The sequence below is a fragment of the Sinocyclocheilus rhinocerous genome, unplaced genomic scaffold (genome assembly GCF_001515625.1).
Source record: "Sinocyclocheilus rhinocerous isolate Xijiao unplaced genomic scaffold, SAMN03320098_v1.1 scaffold24, whole genome shotgun sequence".
Taxonomy (NCBI): Eukaryota; Metazoa; Chordata; class Actinopteri; order Cypriniformes; family Cyprinidae; genus Sinocyclocheilus; species Sinocyclocheilus rhinocerous.
Window position 1 is genome coordinate 444,455 of NW_015647124.1, and position 19,673 is coordinate 464,127.

General features: G+C 37.1%; 1 protein-coding gene across 1 annotated transcript in view; it reads left to right on the plus strand.

Annotated features, from left to right (window-relative positions):
- pcdh15b (protocadherin-related 15b) overlaps positions 1-19,673 on the plus strand; it is a 215,654-nt gene that overhangs the window by 153,317 nt on the left and 42,664 nt on the right. The window contains exons 23-24 of the mRNA XM_016513238.1: positions 805-945; positions 2,485-2,597. Of these exons, the coding sequence (XP_016368724.1) occupies positions 805-945; positions 2,485-2,597 (254 nt within the window). The remainder of the gene's footprint in view (positions 1-804; positions 946-2,484; positions 2,598-19,673) is intronic.

The following is a 19,673-nucleotide window of genomic DNA, read 5'->3' on the forward strand; positions in this document are numbered from 1 at the left end:
GTTTGTGAGGAAATGAGAGTGGTGTTAATCAAACTCCTCAGGATTTTAAAAGAGCAGTGAGGAAATGTAAATGATAAACACAGTGTGGCATAACTCCTCGTGCTTTCGAACGCCTCATGACCCCAATCCTCTCCATACGCCCTGAAGACACAGGACTGAGCTGAAAAATCATTTGTAGTCTGATTTCACACCAAAACGTATGCCCCGACCAGCACTGTGTGGAGCTGTCCCACCCGTGGGTGGATGAATGGGTTTTTCAGCACATTCTCATGAGGACAGGCCCACCCGCAGGCTCCATTTCTCACCCTCGTAATTATCTCCATCACAGCGGGGCTACCAACCCCTCTGTCCCCAGGCCAACGCTACACATCGGATCTCACAGTCTCACAAATTATGAAACTCCCAGTGGGAGGCTGGACTTAAGAAGAACAGAATAAAATGAACAAATTGGGTCTATCAGATTGATGTGCTTCGTAGAAAAATCTAAGTTGACCATTGCTTGAAAAATTTTGGTTTAAACATGCCTGCAACTTAACACCTTGTAGACTTGACTTGAGATCGTGATTTATACCACTAAAGGACTGAATCCTTCATTCTGACTGATTCACATGTTTACATGTTAATGAAAATGAATGCTTAAATTTGCATCTCCTCGAGTGTGCATCATATAATTCAGCAGTCATTGTCAATTATTTCTTATATAATGACCACATTCTATCTTTATGAAAACTTTGATATTCATACAAAATATTTATATAGTTGGGAGAGAGTTTTCTTTTTAAAGCTTTTTTCATTTTCTTTCAGGGTACAGCGGCTAGTCGAGTTCACTATAAAGTGGATTTGGAGCAGTTTCCTTACAGCACTAGTATCTTCGATGTGGAGGAGACCTCGGGCAATGTTCTCACCAGGGTCAATCTGAATGAGGAGCCCAACACTAAATTCAGTGTAAGTTCACAACAATCTTTTCCTAATACAGGGCTTGTCATCTAGCAATCCGCAGGCCATAACTGGCCCATCAATCATTTTTATGCGTCTCGCAGATTGATTTTGATGAAATCGCTGCACTGCCTGATACATTAGAGTGCTTTCTGAGCAAAACTCAATGGTGAGTTCAGAAACACTCATTCTGAATAATGGTCCAAATTCAAGCAGGTTTTAAGCTTTTCTGGCCATAGGTTCCCCACACATGATTTCTCAACACATTGATATTGTCTTATCAGACGTTTATATACATATCTATGTAAATAGATGAGACACAACAGTTTATGCAGCTGCACATCAGTCCATGTGCACAGTCACATTCTTGGACATTGAACATCATCTCAAATATGTTCTGCTCTCAACAATCTTCATCTGCTCCCATCATCTGTCAGTTGTATGGCTCCATTTGTGCCCAAGTTCAAAATGCTTTTGAGACCTGAACAGACTTACTTTTCTCATTGAATTGGAGGTTAACAAGGAAAGCATACGATTAGACCATTTTCTTTGTTCAGTTTTAAATGTATTAATTATATAAAATTTTTTATATTAAATGTTTTGCTTTATACAGTCATTTTTGTCTTGTATGGGATGATATTGGCATTCAAAAAGAAAACAGATTAGAAATTCTTTATTAACATTATTCAAATAATTTTATTAACAACAAAAATATTATTTTAATAAGTATTTTTGACTTGTTTTCCAGTCAAAATATTAACATTCTTATAATTAGAAAAAAAAAAGATAACACTTCTCACTAATAACTAGTTGCTTATTAGCATGCCTATTATTAACATATTGGCTGTTTATTAAGCACATATTCTGCATGGCCATATACTACATCCCTAATCCTACCCAATACCTAAACTTAGCAACTACCTTACTAACTGTTAATAAGCAGCAAATTAGGAGTTTATTGAGGCAAACTATCGTGTTAATGGTTTGTTAATAGCGAGAATTGGACCTTAAAATAAAGTGTGACCCAAAAAAAAATACTTGGTACTTTTATTTTCTAGCCATTTTATTGGTAAACACAATAGTACTACAAAAGGAAATTGATGGAAGAGAGAAATAGGGGACAAAGATGGGAAAATGGGCCTGACAGCTCAATAAATTGGTGCATTTGCTTTACCCACAAGGCCACTGTGCAGAAATAAGACTTGTGTCATGTATATGGCATGTAAATGTCTGAATGAATGAATATTGAATGAAGTTTAATTTTCTTGCCCCATTCGTAAACAGATTGTTTTCCTTCATTAAGCATGAAAAAGCTTTGCAAAAAGAGGAAGAACAATAATCTTGAGACTTATCATGCAAGTTTGTAAAAAAAATATATATATATATAAATGGAATGATCTGTTTTAAAGATAAAATACAAAAATTATATATATTAAAAAAAGGATGGAATGTTCATAATAAAGACAGTGTGGATAGAACTTGAGCCAGTGCTGATTCTTAGTACTCCTTGTTTTATCTTAAAATTGATTTTCTCGTGTTCCCAAACAGTTGGCAGTTATTGCCTACGATGACGGGGAGCCGGTGAAGTTCAATAAGACTCTGGTGGAGATCACTGTCCTGCAGCCGTCCATCATTCCTGTGTTCACGCAGGAGGAGTACAGGTGAGCAAACACCTGAAAACGTGATTGCCCTCTGCCCCACCTGCTGTCCTTTCACACTGTGATGTATTGTTCTGCATCTGCGGTAGACTTCCAAAACATCATCATCAGTGTGAGTACTGTCACCTGGAAACAGTACTTGAAATCAAAATGTTAGATACTGGCGAACACCGATGCAAAATATAGCAGTTTATTTGTGAATCTTGTAATATGTGTATTTTTATGGTCCTGTGAAGCATAACATTTTGTTCCTTTTTATGTCTCTTTTATGACCAGAAAGCTCACTTGACTTGACTTGATTTGAAATCAGACAGATGTAGTTTTATGCTCTATTAAGGGATTCATGTCTTGAGCCATAAATGAGGTGAAGGTTGGTTTCAGAGGTGGCGCAAGTTCAAAATTGATCCCATTTTGATTGAGGATTATGAGGGGGAAAAAAACAAGCTTTCTTTTTTCATATTTGGATTAACATTCACCTGTAGATCATGCACAATAAGACAATGGATGTGTATTTTGAAAGTAAATTGAGTCAATATACCTTGGAAAGAACCAGTTTCAGGTAGTTTTATTTAATATAAAACCGTCAGCGTAGATTTAAACATAGGCTTTATAAATATGTATAATAGCTACAAGGTAAAGTGTGTTTTATACACACTGTTGTTTCCTTAAAGGACGTTTGCACTCCATTCGAATGCATTACGGCTGCTTCATTAAATTACATTTTTAATATATTTGACACAAGGGGTAATCAGTTCAATTCGCATGGCTTCCGAGGCAAATGACACTTCCAGTGGTTTGCCTAAATTGATTTAAATCGAAAAACATTTAAGCTTATTTTACTGAATACAGCTTATTCATACAGTATACAGTACATTCAGAAGAAGACAATACCGTCTGTACGAATGGATCTGTGATCAAATAGGAGTTTATTAACAGCTTTATAGTGAAGTGGAAGTGGCAGAGCTACAAGGACCAATGGGGTTAAAAATGGCCTTAATAACATCCTTATCCATTGATTAATCAGAGCTACAGAGACAGAAACATAGAGATGAAAAGACCTGGCTGAAGGTCTGAATTAATGTTGTGTCCTACAGAGCTGCAGAAAGGTCATAGTTGATAGTAGCTCTGCAGCACAGTGAGAATAACAATAGCTTTCAGATGCAGTCCTCCGCGAGCTCCAGATTGCCGCCTGTGGACACATTAGCCAGGTGTCTGTTGCCCCTGTCTGGTGAGCACAAGGCTGGTTAGAGTTCCTCTGATCTGCCTGGCTTTGGGTGTTCAGGACACTGCTCTGGGGTGGACTTGAGATAACCTTGTGTCAATAATTAAAAACCCTTATACTCACTTCTTCTGTTGATGAAGCTGGATCACGAAAGATTCGCGCGAACAGACGCATTTAGGCAGATCGGGATCGGCGCATTCCTTTCAAAACGAAAGTAACGTTAATCCTCTGCGTCTTCAGCGGCTCAGATGTCGGGAGTAAATGACGACTGCTATATTCATTATTACATCCAACAACAAAACACCTCAATCGCTTAATCGGAGATGTTCTTGTCTTCCCCTGCACCGGAGTCGACACAATGGCGGACTGATGATAGCTCACTCAGGGTGGGTCTAAGGTAAGACGCTAGTGTCAGTCAACTATCGTGGGAGGGGCCTGTGCAGAACTACGTCATTCTGACAGGAATCTCAGAACAGCCTGATTTGAGAAAGGGGATTTTAAAATAGGGATTTAAAAAAAAAAACACTGGGTGGATTTTTATCATTATAAGATGGATGTGTACACACACTTCCAACACGCATTAATGTTCAAACAACTTGTAAAGTGAATTTTGCATCCGATGACCCCTTTAAATAAACGATTTAAATGGATTTAGTGGGAATAAAGAAAAAGAATAATAGAATAATAATAATAAGGACAACAAGAAATAGATTTTGTATAGTAATAAATTTGCGCTGCAAAGTATTATTATTATTATTATTTTAAAATAAGCACTCATTCGGTCTTATTTGTATGCATATGTTGCAAATGTAAAACAGAAAATGTATTCTTGTCCTGTCATGTTCAAATTTAAGTTTCATAAATCATATCAAATATAGGCTGACATGTTTGTTTTGGCATATATATTTCATTTCAAAGTGGTGACATTTGACAAAAAAAGGGTAATCTGCATGACTTGATTACAGTTGGTAGTTTAACATTTCTGTTGTAAAACAGTTATTTAGCTATTTACATTAGGGATACGAGTCTGTAAACAGGACCTTAACAGAGGCCAGAGACGCTGAAGACGGACGCAAATAGTAGGAAATACTGCAGCAGGCAGAGCAAAACGCTGTGTAGCTGCTGTTCCATAAGTGCCACCTGCTGTCAGAGAGTGAACTTGTGTCTCAATCCACTCGTCTGCTGTTTTTTTTTTATCATGCAAATATATTGTATGTAGCATAATTTTACAAAGATGAAGTCAGACTGTTCTGTTTTTGCTTTAAATCTTGAAATTATATAATCTAATTATAATCAAAAACAACCGTTCATGCAACATGTGTGCAGCATCTATGTTTGGATCATGATTAAAATGAAGTTGTTGCCTCTAATTTAAAATGGCTACAGATATTTTTAAGGCCAGTTTACTTGTTATAGAGCAAATAATAAATAAATTTGCTTAACAAAACAAACAAACAAAAAAACTAATCAGAATCTGAAACAGCCATGAAAAATCATGATCAGTGCATCACTAATTAAGATACTAAATAAAAGGCTTCAAATCTGGTTCAGTCTGAGCTGTCTTTTTCTATCAATTCTTCAATAGGTAGATCTTGTCTTTCATAAAGTCAGGGATCTTGGGCTTAAAAAGTTTGGTTACCACTGCTCTAAATCAGTGGTTTTGCATGTGTGCATTCAGCAGATGATTTTATCCAATATAAATCAATGTATAATCAATGTATCCATTCCCTAGGAATGGAATCCATTACCTTGGCATTGCTAGCACCGTGCTCTGCTGTTTTGACTACTGGAAAGCTGTAGTTTTAGATGGGTTTTGGGTCATTCTGGAAAAATGCCTGGCCAATTGCACATTAGCTTGTCCATCTTAGCCAGTCTGTGAAACCAGATTAACCTGCTTACCAGAACACTTTAACAGCTGTATCGCAACCATTTTGAACAGGCAAAAAGCACAATTTATTTAGAAAGTAAAGTCTAAAAATATACCCCCGGTTTCACAGACAAGGCTTAAGCTAGTCCCAGACTAAAATGCATGTTTGAGCTGTCTCAACTGAAAATATCTTGCTCTGACATATCTTAAAATATGTCAGTGTCATTGTTCTGTGTCAAGATGCACACCTGTAATGTTTTCGTCTAAGGCATTTTTGTAAAAGTTGCTTAAATATCTTAATTTAACTAAGGTCAAGTCCTGGCTTAAGCTAAGCCCCGTTTGTGAAACCGGGCCATAGTCTGTCAGTTTAACTGTTTTGTTTTAATATTTGGTCTTTTTTGCATTGCATTCAGTTATAATGAGGATGGCACTCCAAAACATTTCCCTTCACTGCATGAAAAAGCAAAGCATATTTGATAATTGCTAAAGAAGAGTGAAATTCTGTTAAAAAAAAGGTAATTAGACAAAAAACAAAGCATTGTATTTTTGTGGCATTCTTGTTAGCAGCCGTAGAGTTTTTCTGATGTTTTCCCACTAAAATGTGCAGCCTGTGCATTTTAGCATGGCTTATCTCATAAAAAATGCTTATTGAATTTCTGTGACTCTGCTCAATAACCAGAAGAGCACCCTGCCACTTCTGATTTTCATTTTGACAATCACACCCATCACTGTCTCATTTTTACACTTTCCTTTGTGAATGTTTTTGTATCAATTCAGTTTCTTCTTCAGTTATGCAGTAAAAGAAAAAAGCTCAGAATAAACTTAATCTGACAAACATTGTTACGACCCGCTGGTGTGAATTACAGAATATCAGAGATGTCTTATTTATTTAACTTTTATTTACCTTTTTTTTATTTTTTATAAATTAATACAAAGTTAAATGAAATGCAAAGATGCATTGAATTTATCTTTTTAACTTTCTATTAAAGAAAATGTCATTTAGATTACACATATGGTATCGTCTAAGTCTAAATAGACCATTTGAAATACTGGTGTTTATTGTCAAGTTCAACAAAGTTACTTTAATTTTCTTGTCAAAAATGGCTACAGCCCATTGATAATAATGCAGGCAAAAATTATTTTACGCAACTAATCGAAGCCGTATGTGATGACACGCGGACTGTGAAAAAGGCCTATTAACACTGCACTGTCTGAAAGTATATTATATAAGTGTAAGTGAATTTGAAAATAACTGCTTGAATGAAAACATTAAAACACAAAGCAAAAATGAAATCAATTTTGCCTTTAAGTGCTGTGACTATTTATATAATGACCGTATATTCATGCAACATTACAATGGGTTCCAGCGAGGCACTTCAGTAACTATTTCAGAAAACTGAAAGAAGAGTTTGTACATTCAGAACTTCATCCGAACCAAGGTTATGTCAGCAATATCAAATGAGTGCACTCCAAACGAACTCTGAGGGAGGTGCTCATTCGTTTTGCTTGTAACGTGAATAAAAAAAGAATTGTCTTGTTTTTTTCCCCCCTAATTTTTCATCTTCCGTTCTAAATCTGCTCGTGCTCTGTTTGAACAGTCTCTAATGCAGTACTGGGCTCAAATAATACATACCAAACTGTATTTCCATAGTTCTCTAGATAAGTTCAGCTCAGTCACGCATGGGAGAATATTTATTTATTATAATATGTATGTGGAAAATACTGTGGAACCGCATGTATTTTTAGGCTTCAGAGTGCCGCGAAACTAAACATGTAGTTTTCAAATAAGCCTGAAGGACTTGATTAGTTGGATCAGGTGTGTTTAATTAGGGTTGAATCAAAACTGTGCAGGTCTCCAGCTCTCCAGGAATTGAGTTTGACACCCCTGCTTTAAAGGGGTCATATGATGCTATTTTAAAGATCATTATTTTGTGTATTTGGTGTAACAGAATATGTTGACATGCTTTAATGTTCAAAAAACACATTATTTTTCAAATACTGATTTGTAGACTGAGAAAAATTCCAAACATTGTGGAGAAGCTCACAAAGATGCCTGACGAACGTTTTCTGTCTGCAGCGGTCTTCACGAGATCTCGCGATGCGAAGTGATGTTAAGAACTTGATATTGTTATTGAATTGATTCAACACATTTTTTTAAGTTGAGGGGGCTAATACTCTAGTTCAGTCAACTTACAAACTAGTTGAGACAGTGAAAATGTTAAGTTGAATGAACAAATTCAGAAACTGCAAGTTGTGTCATCCTAAAAACATTAATTGAAACAACTAAACTGCAAAATAATTTTTTACAGTGTACAGCTAATAATCTGAATGATAGAAGCTGTGTTTGAGTGACATTGAGTGACATGGACATGTATGGTAGAAGAGCACAGGTTGTTCCAGCACAAAAATTGGAAATAATTAGTAATTATATGACATCATGAAAGCACCCTTCAGGCCCAGGGGTCCGCAAAAATGAGTTTAATTAGCATGTATTGTTCAGTGGTGCAGAATGGCTATAGATAATTACAGGTTGGTTTGCAAATGTTTAAATTAGATGTTGCGTGTCCTGAGTGTCATGTTTTAGATTCTGAGCTCAAATCGGTGAGCCACACACGCATGAAAGTTTATAGCAGGTGTGAGGCTAACAGAAACTGTGTAATTTGGGTCGATCTGCCATCCTATTCTGTTTCCTGTTATTTTGCCTCTTACTTAACTCTATAAAGCCTACTGTATCATATTTGATACACAAATTTCCACAACTTTGCCTTCTGTTGTCTGATTGATAGTTTACTTTTTAGCAAGTAAAAAGCCTTTTAATGTAATTCTAAAATAAATAAATACATTCTAAAAATGTATTTTCGCTGTGAAATCTTACTGATTTTTATAAAGTAAACATAAGTTAATGTTAGTAATATTTCAAGAAGAACACTTACAGGATTAAAGCTAATTAGGTTTACTTGATTATCCATATATCATTTTTTTTTCTTTAGAAAAATAATGTTAAAATGTGAATATCAGCTATGATTCATCAGGCTTTTGAGAAACACTTATTTGTTCATCTCTCAATCATAATTGTATTGCATCACATTGCATGTTTTGCCCCAACAATAGAGATATAAAGTGGCAACTGATATTTGTATGCATTTTGTGAAAGTAATCTGCTATTTTGTTGTTAAAATCTCACTGATTTAAATTACAAGCTACCAGAATTTGGCTCATTTTGGACCTCTGAATAAAATATTCTATGATATATGTGACCCTGGAGCACAAAACCAGTCTTAAGTCGCTGGGGTATATTTGTAGCAATAGTCACAAATACATTGTATGGGTCAAAATTATTGATTTTTTCTTTTATGCCAAAAATCATTAGGATATTAAGTAAAGATCATGTTCCATGAAAGCCATAAAATCATGATGTATCAAATATGATGCTCAACAAAAAACACAAGCGCCAGTGTTTTTTTTTTCTTTTTCTTCTTCAATAAACGGTTTGATAAACTGTTCCATTTAATTTTTTTTTTCGGACTGTTATTTAATGTCAGGCTTTACAGGGTTAAATTGTTCTGCTTTACTTTCGGCTTTCAGGTTTTGTGTCATTTGTGTCAACTTGACACAAACTTTGACACCTTTCTGTCTGCTGTGTGTTAGAATCAACGTTTTTCAGTTTTCAAGTGCGTGATGAAGTGTTCCCACAGTAGTGATTCCAGTGTAAATGTATTTAGAAATGCAGAATTTATTTGGCCTCTGCAAAAGTTCGGGGTCCTGTGCGCTAGTGGGTCTCTTTCTGTGTGGCAAGAATTACTGGATATGTGATGAGGCCATCGATCAGCGGCTGCGGTTCTCCCTCCATCTCCTCCAGTGCTGGAGTGCAGATTGGGATCCTCTTTACGTGGCTACATTTGGCAGTAAACGAGCAGCACTTGAGCCGCCGCTGAACCGAAGTATGATTAGTTTCTGTGGAAAAAGTCATGTGGACAGCACTAGAGACCGCCAAGCTCCTCTCTCGACAGAAACAAATGACTTTGATGTTCTTCTTTAAGTATCTTTTTTTTAAAAGATTTGCGAACAATAACCTGCCCCTCGCTGCAGTTCAAAAGCATTTGGCTCGCAGGTGGAGAGTGTTTCACAGTTTTGAGACTGGTTTAGTTTGGAGTGCCGGCTGACAATTGCATCCCTTGATCTGAAGTGCTGTTACGCTGTCAAGTCGCTGTACAGTGTGTCACTTTCATGAGAGCTGAAGCGTCGCATTGCAGAAATGTAATCTGCCATGAATTGCTGCGTCGGGACTCCAATTAGCCACATGTGGAGCTCTTTTCTGATGCTCCTGTTGCCTCCACCTCCGTTCTTGCGGAGGTAATAGAAGCGCCTGGCCTGCGCAGGACTCCCTGTCTCTGCTGCACCTGCAGGATTAGTATGCAGACACTGGCGGTCCCTTTGTGCCATCCCACTAGCTCAGGGTCAGACAAACAACCACACCATTAGCACAGCGCTGCTTATTAACATGTAAAGCCCTGCCGCTTCTGGCATGCTGGCGTTAGACTTGATAATGAATGCAACTGAGATATTTTTTATGTTCTGTTGTTGTGTGATGATGTATCATCACAATGTAATTCGCATACACATCTACAAACATGTAATTTAGGACTATGCAAAATGCCACTTCATTTGGTAAGATCTGGTTGTGCTTGTGTTGGATAATATGTCATCTCAAAACATTCATTTCAATGCTTGGGCATTTTGAATGGCTTTTGCTGATGTGGTATTTATGTGGGTGAATCCTGGATGCTGTTCTTTCAGGTGTTGTTGAGAAACAGTATGAATTGGTTAAAACGTTAAAAAGTTTGAATACACTTTTTTTTCACGACTTTTCTCCTCACTTTTCTTTAAAAAAAAAAAAAAGTTTTCCTGCAAATCCAGAATATTTGAATCCTTTTCAGCAGTGACTGTATGAGTTTGAGATCCATGTTTTCATGCTAAAGACAACCGAGGGACAAATAGGCGACTATTACAAAAGGTGCAAACATTCACTGATGTTTAAGAAGCAAAAAATGCTTTGAGATTTTTAAATGTATATTTATAAATACCTATTATTATTTTTTTAAACTTTAATAGAATCATTAGTAGTCAGAAATGCATTAAGTGAAAGTAGTAAGACTTAAATAAAATATCAGTATTATAACGAGTCTGTATTTTGAATGTATCGTTTCATCTCTGTAGAACTTTAGCCATCAGGTTTTCAGACCTCTATGTTCAAATGAGTAAAGAAATGTTTGTTGCAAAAAAGTCACAATGAAATCAAAATACCGCAGTGTTTGTTATATATATGATTATTAGAAATGATTTATCCATGCACATCATTTTTTTAAAAACAAAATAATGTGCCCTTATAATCTTCAATCACTCACTGTCGCTCACATGAACAGTTAGCCATGACAACAATCCAGTCAATTCCTACTATTTTGAGAAGCTATACCGCAATTTCCGTTTCATGCCAACTTTTAGAAACTATACAAATCCAACCATCTGACACACAGAACACATCATATTTTAAAGTTTACAAAAAAAAAAAATGGTCAGGCAACATAATTACAAAAGTTTATTTATCTTATAGACAGTATTTTGACAAATTTATTTATCTGTTTATATATTGATGGTTCTTCAAACTATAAAATGGACTGCTTGCTTTTGGCATCATAGCTCAGGATAGTCTAGTGAAGGGACTTTATCGTAGTGCCATAATCCAATCTATGCATTTATAATGCAATTTTCTAGTGACTATGATAAGTCACATGACAGTCACATTACAGCTCAAATGATTGCCCCAAAAAGTTGTTGTGGTTCCTAAAAGTAAAGATGAATTCAAATTTGCTGTTTCTACAGGGGCGGCTGAGCGACTGCCATTGATATGAATGTGAATGCTAATGTTAGTTTTCTCCAGCAGGCATTATAGACCTCCTTGTTTATAATGTGCCAGCCATCCCTCCGAATTATAGTTTGGTGCAGATATATAAATTATCAACACCTTTTGTCAGCATGATTTCCCTTTCAAAGTCAGCATCCACACACTACGATGCTTAACTATATCATCTCCCTTAATTAAAAGCAATGCTTCCATTAGGGCCATAAAACAGCTAAAAGGTGCATTCGTATTGACTTTTAAAAGTTTGCGACCTTGTAGCACTTAAAGTCATATAAACAAATCCGTTTAATGTCTTTAATATACAACCCTTCAAGATGTTCTGTTCTGGCTAATCTTATCTGCTTGCGCTCACCCCGCACCCTTGTTTCTTGTTGCAGTCTAGAGCGCTTACTGTGTTTGTCTGTCACCCGTTTGAGAAAGAATAGAAGGCGGCCACGAGGCCTGCTTCCCATTAATCATATCAATGAGCTTTTGTTACTTTTATCCAAGAACAGGTCAATCAAACCGAGATGCTTTACCGCATTTCCCTATGTCTGTGTCTTTCACTGGGGCCTCTCATCAAATATTCATAGCTTTTTCAATAATTTATCTCTTGCACACCCTTATCTTGTTTTAGGACACTCGTGCATGTGATTAGTAAACTTCTGAAAGTGTGCTATGTATGTAAATGAGGCCGGCATTTTCAACAAGACCAGCTGAGAGTTTATAGCTACTCGAGCTTTCAAGTGGAGCTATTCATCTCTCTTTGCCTTCACCGGCTTTTATGTCATTTGCACATCATCTCGAAGCACCATCCCTCATTATTATTCTCCTCTCATGTCTTCAGCTGTCAGTTTTTGCCATTGACCCTCAAGCCTGATATCATTATTAAGGTTGTGATGATGCTAACATTTCAGTATTCAATATCAATACCAGTGAAATTTCACGATTCCCAAAACCAGTTTTAATACCACAGCTAAAACTAGTATGCTATTGAATACGTGCTTCAAATGAAATATTATTATAACAGGGGTGTTATCTCAGAGGAGTCAAGGATGGGCACTGCCCTCCAAAATAAATTGAATTACAATATAAAAATGTTTAAAAATGCATAAATTGATGATAATTTCAAGTGTCTTGGTTTTAATGCATAAATGTTTATAAAATTATATTATAAATATATTTTTGGATGCTTATTGATAGCCCCAAATGTGAGATAAAATGCTGTTTTATATGGTATTAAAACAGAAAAATGTTTGAATATGAAGTGGACCATAAATTTGTATTGGATTAAAAAAGGCCCAAACTCAGGGAGAAAACTTTGTCTCCACATTTCAGACCTACTCCACACGAAATAAATGAAAATGACATGGCATATGATGTTCATGCATCTTTTTCATTTAAAGCGGTCATGATATGGAGAATCAAAATGTTCTTGATTTAAAGAAACTGCACCTCCGAATGCTTTGCATTGACTTCCTAAAGATCCGAGCATTAGAAATGCATGGCTGAAGTTTTTTAATGACGTGCCTGAACAACTGAAAGATATCGTTTTCGTGTGTTCTTCACATTTCACAACGGACTGTTTTGTGGATAATTCTAAACAGGCTGCCGATTTTTCAAAATATATTTTATTGAAAGGTACGGCAGTGCCAAGCATTTTGTCCTATTTATTTTTAATCTTATGTGTTTGTAATAAACATGAAACCAGTGTTTATCACTATTAAGACACCAAGTGTATCATTGTTTGAATGTTGCTTATAAAATCATTACATACCAACGTACCTGCAGTGTCTTTTATAATAGGTCAAGTAATAGTACTTTTAAAACGGTATACCGAAAATTAAGCAATTAAACAAGCAAAAGCAATTACCACACTGAAACACACTGTTGCAATTTTTGTGGTTGCGTTATTTCAGTTTCCTCTAGCTCAGGCTCAAACATAATATGGCTTGATCACAGTGCTTGCTATCTCAAGTATCAAAACACACAACATGCTGTAAATCAGGGCGTGGAAACGGTGCGATGAAATTAGCCAATCACAGCAGTGGGCGTTTACTTCAGTTTCTGTATGAGGTAACGCCCCTTGAGATTGAGTGTTGTTTTTTACAGAGAGTGAAAATGAGAAGGGAAAAATAATTTTTTCCCACACTTTTTTTTTTTTTTGGTTTCAGCCTTTTGACATTTATATTTACTGACTCCCTTTACATTAATATCTTGCCTTGACAGGTATTTAGACGAAATACATTTAAAAGGGGTCATATGATGCTATTTTAAAGATCCTTATTTTGTGTATTTGGTGTAACAGAATATGTTGACATGCTTTAATGTTCAAAAACACATTATTTTTCAAATACTGTACAACTTTCGTATTAATCTTTACCAAATTACCGCCACTTTTGACATCCCTAATCCGTATTTAGGCTCACTGAGGGTGTCTAGATCAGTGTTTCCCAACCTTTTTTCAGTCGCGGCACTCTTTGGAAATTTTAACAAACTTGTGGCACCCTACAAAATTAATTTTGTCACAATATTTGAATTTCTAACTTCGATATGATAATTTGAAAAGTATAGATATTCGGTACAACAGGGAAGAACTGCAGAATATAATGTCATACAGATATTTTTAATATTATTAAAAAATATCCATCAATGGTGGCAATCAGTAGGCTAATTTCTAATGAAGAGACCAATTTATATGACAGATTTTAATGTAGGCTTTTATACATATGTAAACATTATTTAATTACCATTATAACTAGCTATCTCACAAATTTTTGCTCACTCAGTGTTTTTTTAATTTTACAGTGGGGTAATTTTGGTGCAGTAGCACACGAGAGCTTGATTTCAAACTTTGAATTGAATAAAAAATGGCAAGTAAGCAGTCAGTAATAAAATAAGAACAAATAAAGAAATGAATAATGATAGCACAAATAAAAAATAACGACAGGCCTTCTAATTAAATAAATTGCTTTTTAGTTTTTCAGGTAGGTCTAACAGTAGGGTTAAGATATTTAACCTTTTTTTAAAAATTTTTTTACACCAATTATCCAAATAATGTTTAGTCCTAAAAAGCTATTATTATCAGAACACGCGAGCATAGGCTAACATAGCGGTTAGCAGATCAATGAATGAGAGGGCAGCGTTACCAGAGTTGCCCATATACCACACCATGTTACAACACAGTAGGGCTATTGCAGACAGAAACAATACTGTACTACATCGATGTTTCCTGTCCGCTCGATTTTTGAGTGGACTTTGCTGTTCCGATTCGCATGAACGGTATACGAGTGGAGCGACTGAGCGGAGCGCACACGCACAGAGCGAGATAATACGCAGAGCGTCACACCACGTGAAAGTGAAACCTGAGCGGTGAACTAATTTTCGGCAGCCAAAATTTCGGTGCATCTCTAATTATTGGCGACATCAGAAATGGATATTATATAATAGAAGCTTTTTTGAACATTTTAGCAATTTAAAAATATTAAAAAAGGATTTTTTACACGGCACCCCTGCTCTCGACAGATGGCACCCCAGGGTGTCACGGCACCCCGGTTGGGAAACACTGGTCTAGATCTGCTTAGTGAAGTACTAAACTCTGGGGAAAGATAGATTTGCCCTTTTGTAAACCCATCCAGGAGCAAACAAACCCATTTGCTGTACACTGGCTGTGCATATAATGCGCTGCTATCTCAGTATTCATGTATTCTGCCTGAGTGAACGTTGTTTTTGAATGAAAGAAGACGAGCATGCCTCCCTACCCTAAGTACAGCTGAAGGAAATTTGCCCTTTACCTCTTGTTTGGAAAGAACAGACACAGTATGCCACATGGCTTCCAAACGCACTGATCGCAAATAGTTTGAAAAGGTCAACGGCTAATCCGCAGGTGGAACCTTTGAAAGCGGCGGCAAGGTTCTTTCATTTGAAGAGGGGCTGGTAATTTTGCAGTGTCATGATGCCAGCTTGTTTTTGTCCTGTGTTAAGTGCTGATTTTTGGCTCTAGAGGGTCACGCTGAGCAGGATGCCTGAAGCAGGGTGCAGTACAGTGATGGTGATGATGTTCAGTGGTGAGTCAAAAGACTGGGTAGGGTTAGAAAAGATAGGATGAAAAAGGAAGATTGAATAAAGAGACTAAACCTTTGAAGATGGTGCAAAAAAGTATAAATAAATACAATTTTCTTTACATGTGTTGATGTATTACTCTTGAAACAGAAGGTTGGGCAGCAGGGCTTTTGGCTTGTTGGCTTTAACAGGTAGCTTCTACTAGTATGTTATGTTTTTAATAGTAGAATATCAGTAAACTTGCAGTTTTAAAGGCTGCAAGAGAGTGCTGGGGGTCTACAGAAAAAAATGTGTGTGTGTGTATATACATATATTTATATATACACACACACACATTTTTTTCTGTAGACCCGATTACAGAATTTGACATCTATTATTGTTTTATTCAGAATACTAGAAGGCATAGTTCAGGCATAGTTTTTTGTTTGTTTGTTTGGTTGGTTAGTAGTTTAAATAAATATATAGCTGCCTTTATATTTTAGGAAGGGGATTGTTTGAATGGTTGTAATATTTGGGAGTCTGTGGCATCAAAAAGTTAAAAGTGAAAAGTAGCACAAGCATATAGATATTAGCTTCAAAGCTACCAGACATGGGCTAGAAGCCACAAAACACTTCATGGAATCGTTCATGTTGTTATGAAATGATATGAAAGAATCCCTTCTTGTTTCTCAATCAAGAACTGCACATTTTTCCTGATACACAACACTCAAAAGGGACAGATTTGCTGTTTATGCATAAGCCACATTGCTTTAGGGATGTTCTGGTTAAACTTCTAAATTGATATAATCAGAAGCCGATACATTCTCTTATTGTAGGCCAAAACAAAATGCCTGGAGAAACCAGAGGCTTTTCAAATAAAACTGTAGCCATGCCATATATGTAAACAAGGATATTTCTCTTCAGTATATGGTATACTGTATTCCATAATGTCATTCAATTAAGATCAGATCCATTTGTGTTGCCAGAGCTCGTATGTTTAAGAATTCAGTACAGAGATTTTAAAGATGTTGGCTCTGAATCATAAAAAAACCCTTTTGCCTTCTAAATGAATTTGTATTCAAGCAGATTGATGGAGATACTCTGAATAACAAGTGCCTTGTGTTTTATTAAATAGCAGGATTATCGATAGCTGTTATGTACTGCCTTTGGCGGCCTGTGGTTTTTACGCATTTTATAAAGACCAAGATCAAAGAACTTGATACAGGGATTAGACTTCGACCGTTTCCAGAGTCTCACGTCATCAAAGTAAAACAGCAAATCTATACATGAAAAAGCCTGTGATCTGTTACGAGTAACACAATCGTTATATATCAATGGGAAGAGGCCAAAGGTTTCGAATTGCTATTTTGATATCGCATCTTAATCTAAAAAACTGAAATGCTAACATGAAACAAACAGAAAAGTAGTTAGTAGAAAAGCTGCCCCATGGCCCATTCTCAGTTTTTGGATTACACACGGTTCAGTCCCAATTGAACGCCATAGGCACAAAAAAGCAGTGGAGGTTGCGGGGATGCGTTTGCCGGCTCAGTGGACCTCATTAGTGTCGAACACTTGAGTATGTGCTTGTGTGGAGCGACCATTAGAGCGCTGTCAGAACAGAGTGTTTTTTTTTTTTTTTTCACTCTATTATCTGCAAGCACAGCACACCGTGCACGAAGCAATAGGTTGACGCCATATAGGAAGAACATGGATGTGTGTATGCAGGGATTATATGGAAGGTACTCTGCCATCTTTCTGAATAACAAAAGCCTGTGTATCTTCCACGAAGCAGCCCAAGGGAGACAAATCGCCCTGTAAGCCTGTGTACAACCAACTCTAAGTACTCCAAACCCAGGATGAAGGTTGCCTTGTCACCAGGCCGAGCATGAGCATCACAATGTATGAAAAGAAAATCACTGAACAACCGATTATGTGACAGGATTATTAGCTTTTGTATTCAAAGTGTCCTTGAGGGGGTTTTGTCCGTGTTGTTGGATCCGATAGGAGAAAACACTTGCTGTTCTGAGCTTTCACCTCATTCTTTATATGCTATCGGTTTTGAAAGGCAGCCGACTTGCGGTTTGAGGACAGTGAGCTTTGAGAGACGTTCTTCAGTTTGTCTGTCTACTTTCAATTGTTAATTTTTGACTTACAGAGGTATAAGCAGTATGACAGAGGAAGTTTGTTTTCATCAGTACAGAAAGTCAAATTTACAAAACGTATGTCCTCGTAAGACTGAATACATCTGAAATTCACTTGTAACTGCTAGTAAATGTCACAATTAATTACAAACAAATGGCAAGGAGCATGTCAAGTTGTACATCAAATTTTAAAGTAGAAATACTAAAATAGTATTTTAATTTGTATTTTTTTATTATTATTTTACAGTGTAAGCTGTGAGCCAGCTAAATTATTCCAGTTCAGTTATACACTGCTACATTTTCCCACAATAGGCAGGTACATTTGACAAATGTGTAGGCTAACTCTTAATCATTCCTCAGTTATTCACTAACATGTGCCTTTCTGGAGCTAATAACATCCAAAAGCTGCTAACTAATATTGGAATAAAACAAAAGGCAGGCAGGAATTTACTAATTACATTCACCAGAGGCCTTTTAGATGGCACACATACAAAATTGGTAATTAAGGAATATGTAACAAACGTTCGTAGGTCGGGAAGAAGGAGACGGGAACCGGCGAACATTTAAACAAAACTTTAATCAAATAAACAAACACGAAATGAAAGTAAAGCGGCAGCCCCTCGCGGACGACTGCCGCACACAAAACACAAAATAAACTCCAGGCCTGGTCCTCTCTCGTCCAACACGGTCGTCACACCTCACTTTTATCCTTCCGGAGCTCCTCTGTGAGACTCGAGACCGGTGAGTGGTGCAGGTGTCGCTCATTATCAATTACTCCACTGGCCTCGCTCCGTTCCGACGGCTCTCGGCCCCGCCCACACTCGTCACATACCCCCATCGCCCCTCGCAGCCCGGGGGGTACTCCCGAGACTGCGCTCTACTCCCCCCCCCCTCCCAACACGGTCGTCACTCCTCCCTTTTATCCTTCCGGAGCTCCTCTGTGAGACTCGAGACCGATGAGTGGTGCAGGTGTCGCTCATCAATTACTCCACCGGCCTCGCTCCGTTCCCACGGCTCTCGGCCCCACCCCCACTCGTCACAGAATATTAACAACAATATTGACATGAAAAAGAGTTTTAAAAACCTTCACTGCCTTTGGCTGGTTAACTTTTGTAGCTTTAATAAGCTATTTAAAAACAAATATCAACATTAAGTTCAACAAGGCTGCATTTATGTGGTACAGGAATATTGAGAAATATTAATACAATTTAAAATAGCTTGTTTGCTCTTTTAATATATTTTAAAATGCATTTTTCCTGTGATGACCAAGCTGAATTTTCAGCATCATTACTCCAGTCTTCAGTGTCATATGATCCTTTAGAAATCATTCTAATATGCTGACTTGATTCTAATATGCTCAAGAAATATTTCTATTTATTATCATTGTTGAAAACAGTTTTTGTTGCTTAATACTTTTGTGGTGACTGTGATACTGTCACGGCTGTGCCGGAGGGAAGGAGCGCAGGAGACGCGGATAAGCGTTACACAGTCTTTTAATGAACAATCACAGAGGTAAATCCACAACAGGAACGATGAATGACACACGAACATAACCAGTAGACCCGACAAACACTAACTGAACGGACTGTGGCTTATAAACATAGGATAACGAGGGACTAATTGAGGGGACTAAGGAGACACACCTGGAATCAAATTAAAGGTGGGGTATGTATTTTTTCAAAAACGCTTTAGAAAACTGAGTCGGGCAGAGTACAAAAACAAACTTGTAGCCAATCAGCTGTAAGGGGCGTGTCTACTCATGATGTGGCGGAGAGAGCGCGCCTAGTGCACAGGACAGACATTAGCCGAGCCGAGCGACAGAAAGATAGAGATGGCGGATAAAAAAAACAAAAGAGGAAAACATCTGTGGAACAAAAGAGGGCTTACGATAAGGCAAGAAGTAGGACCC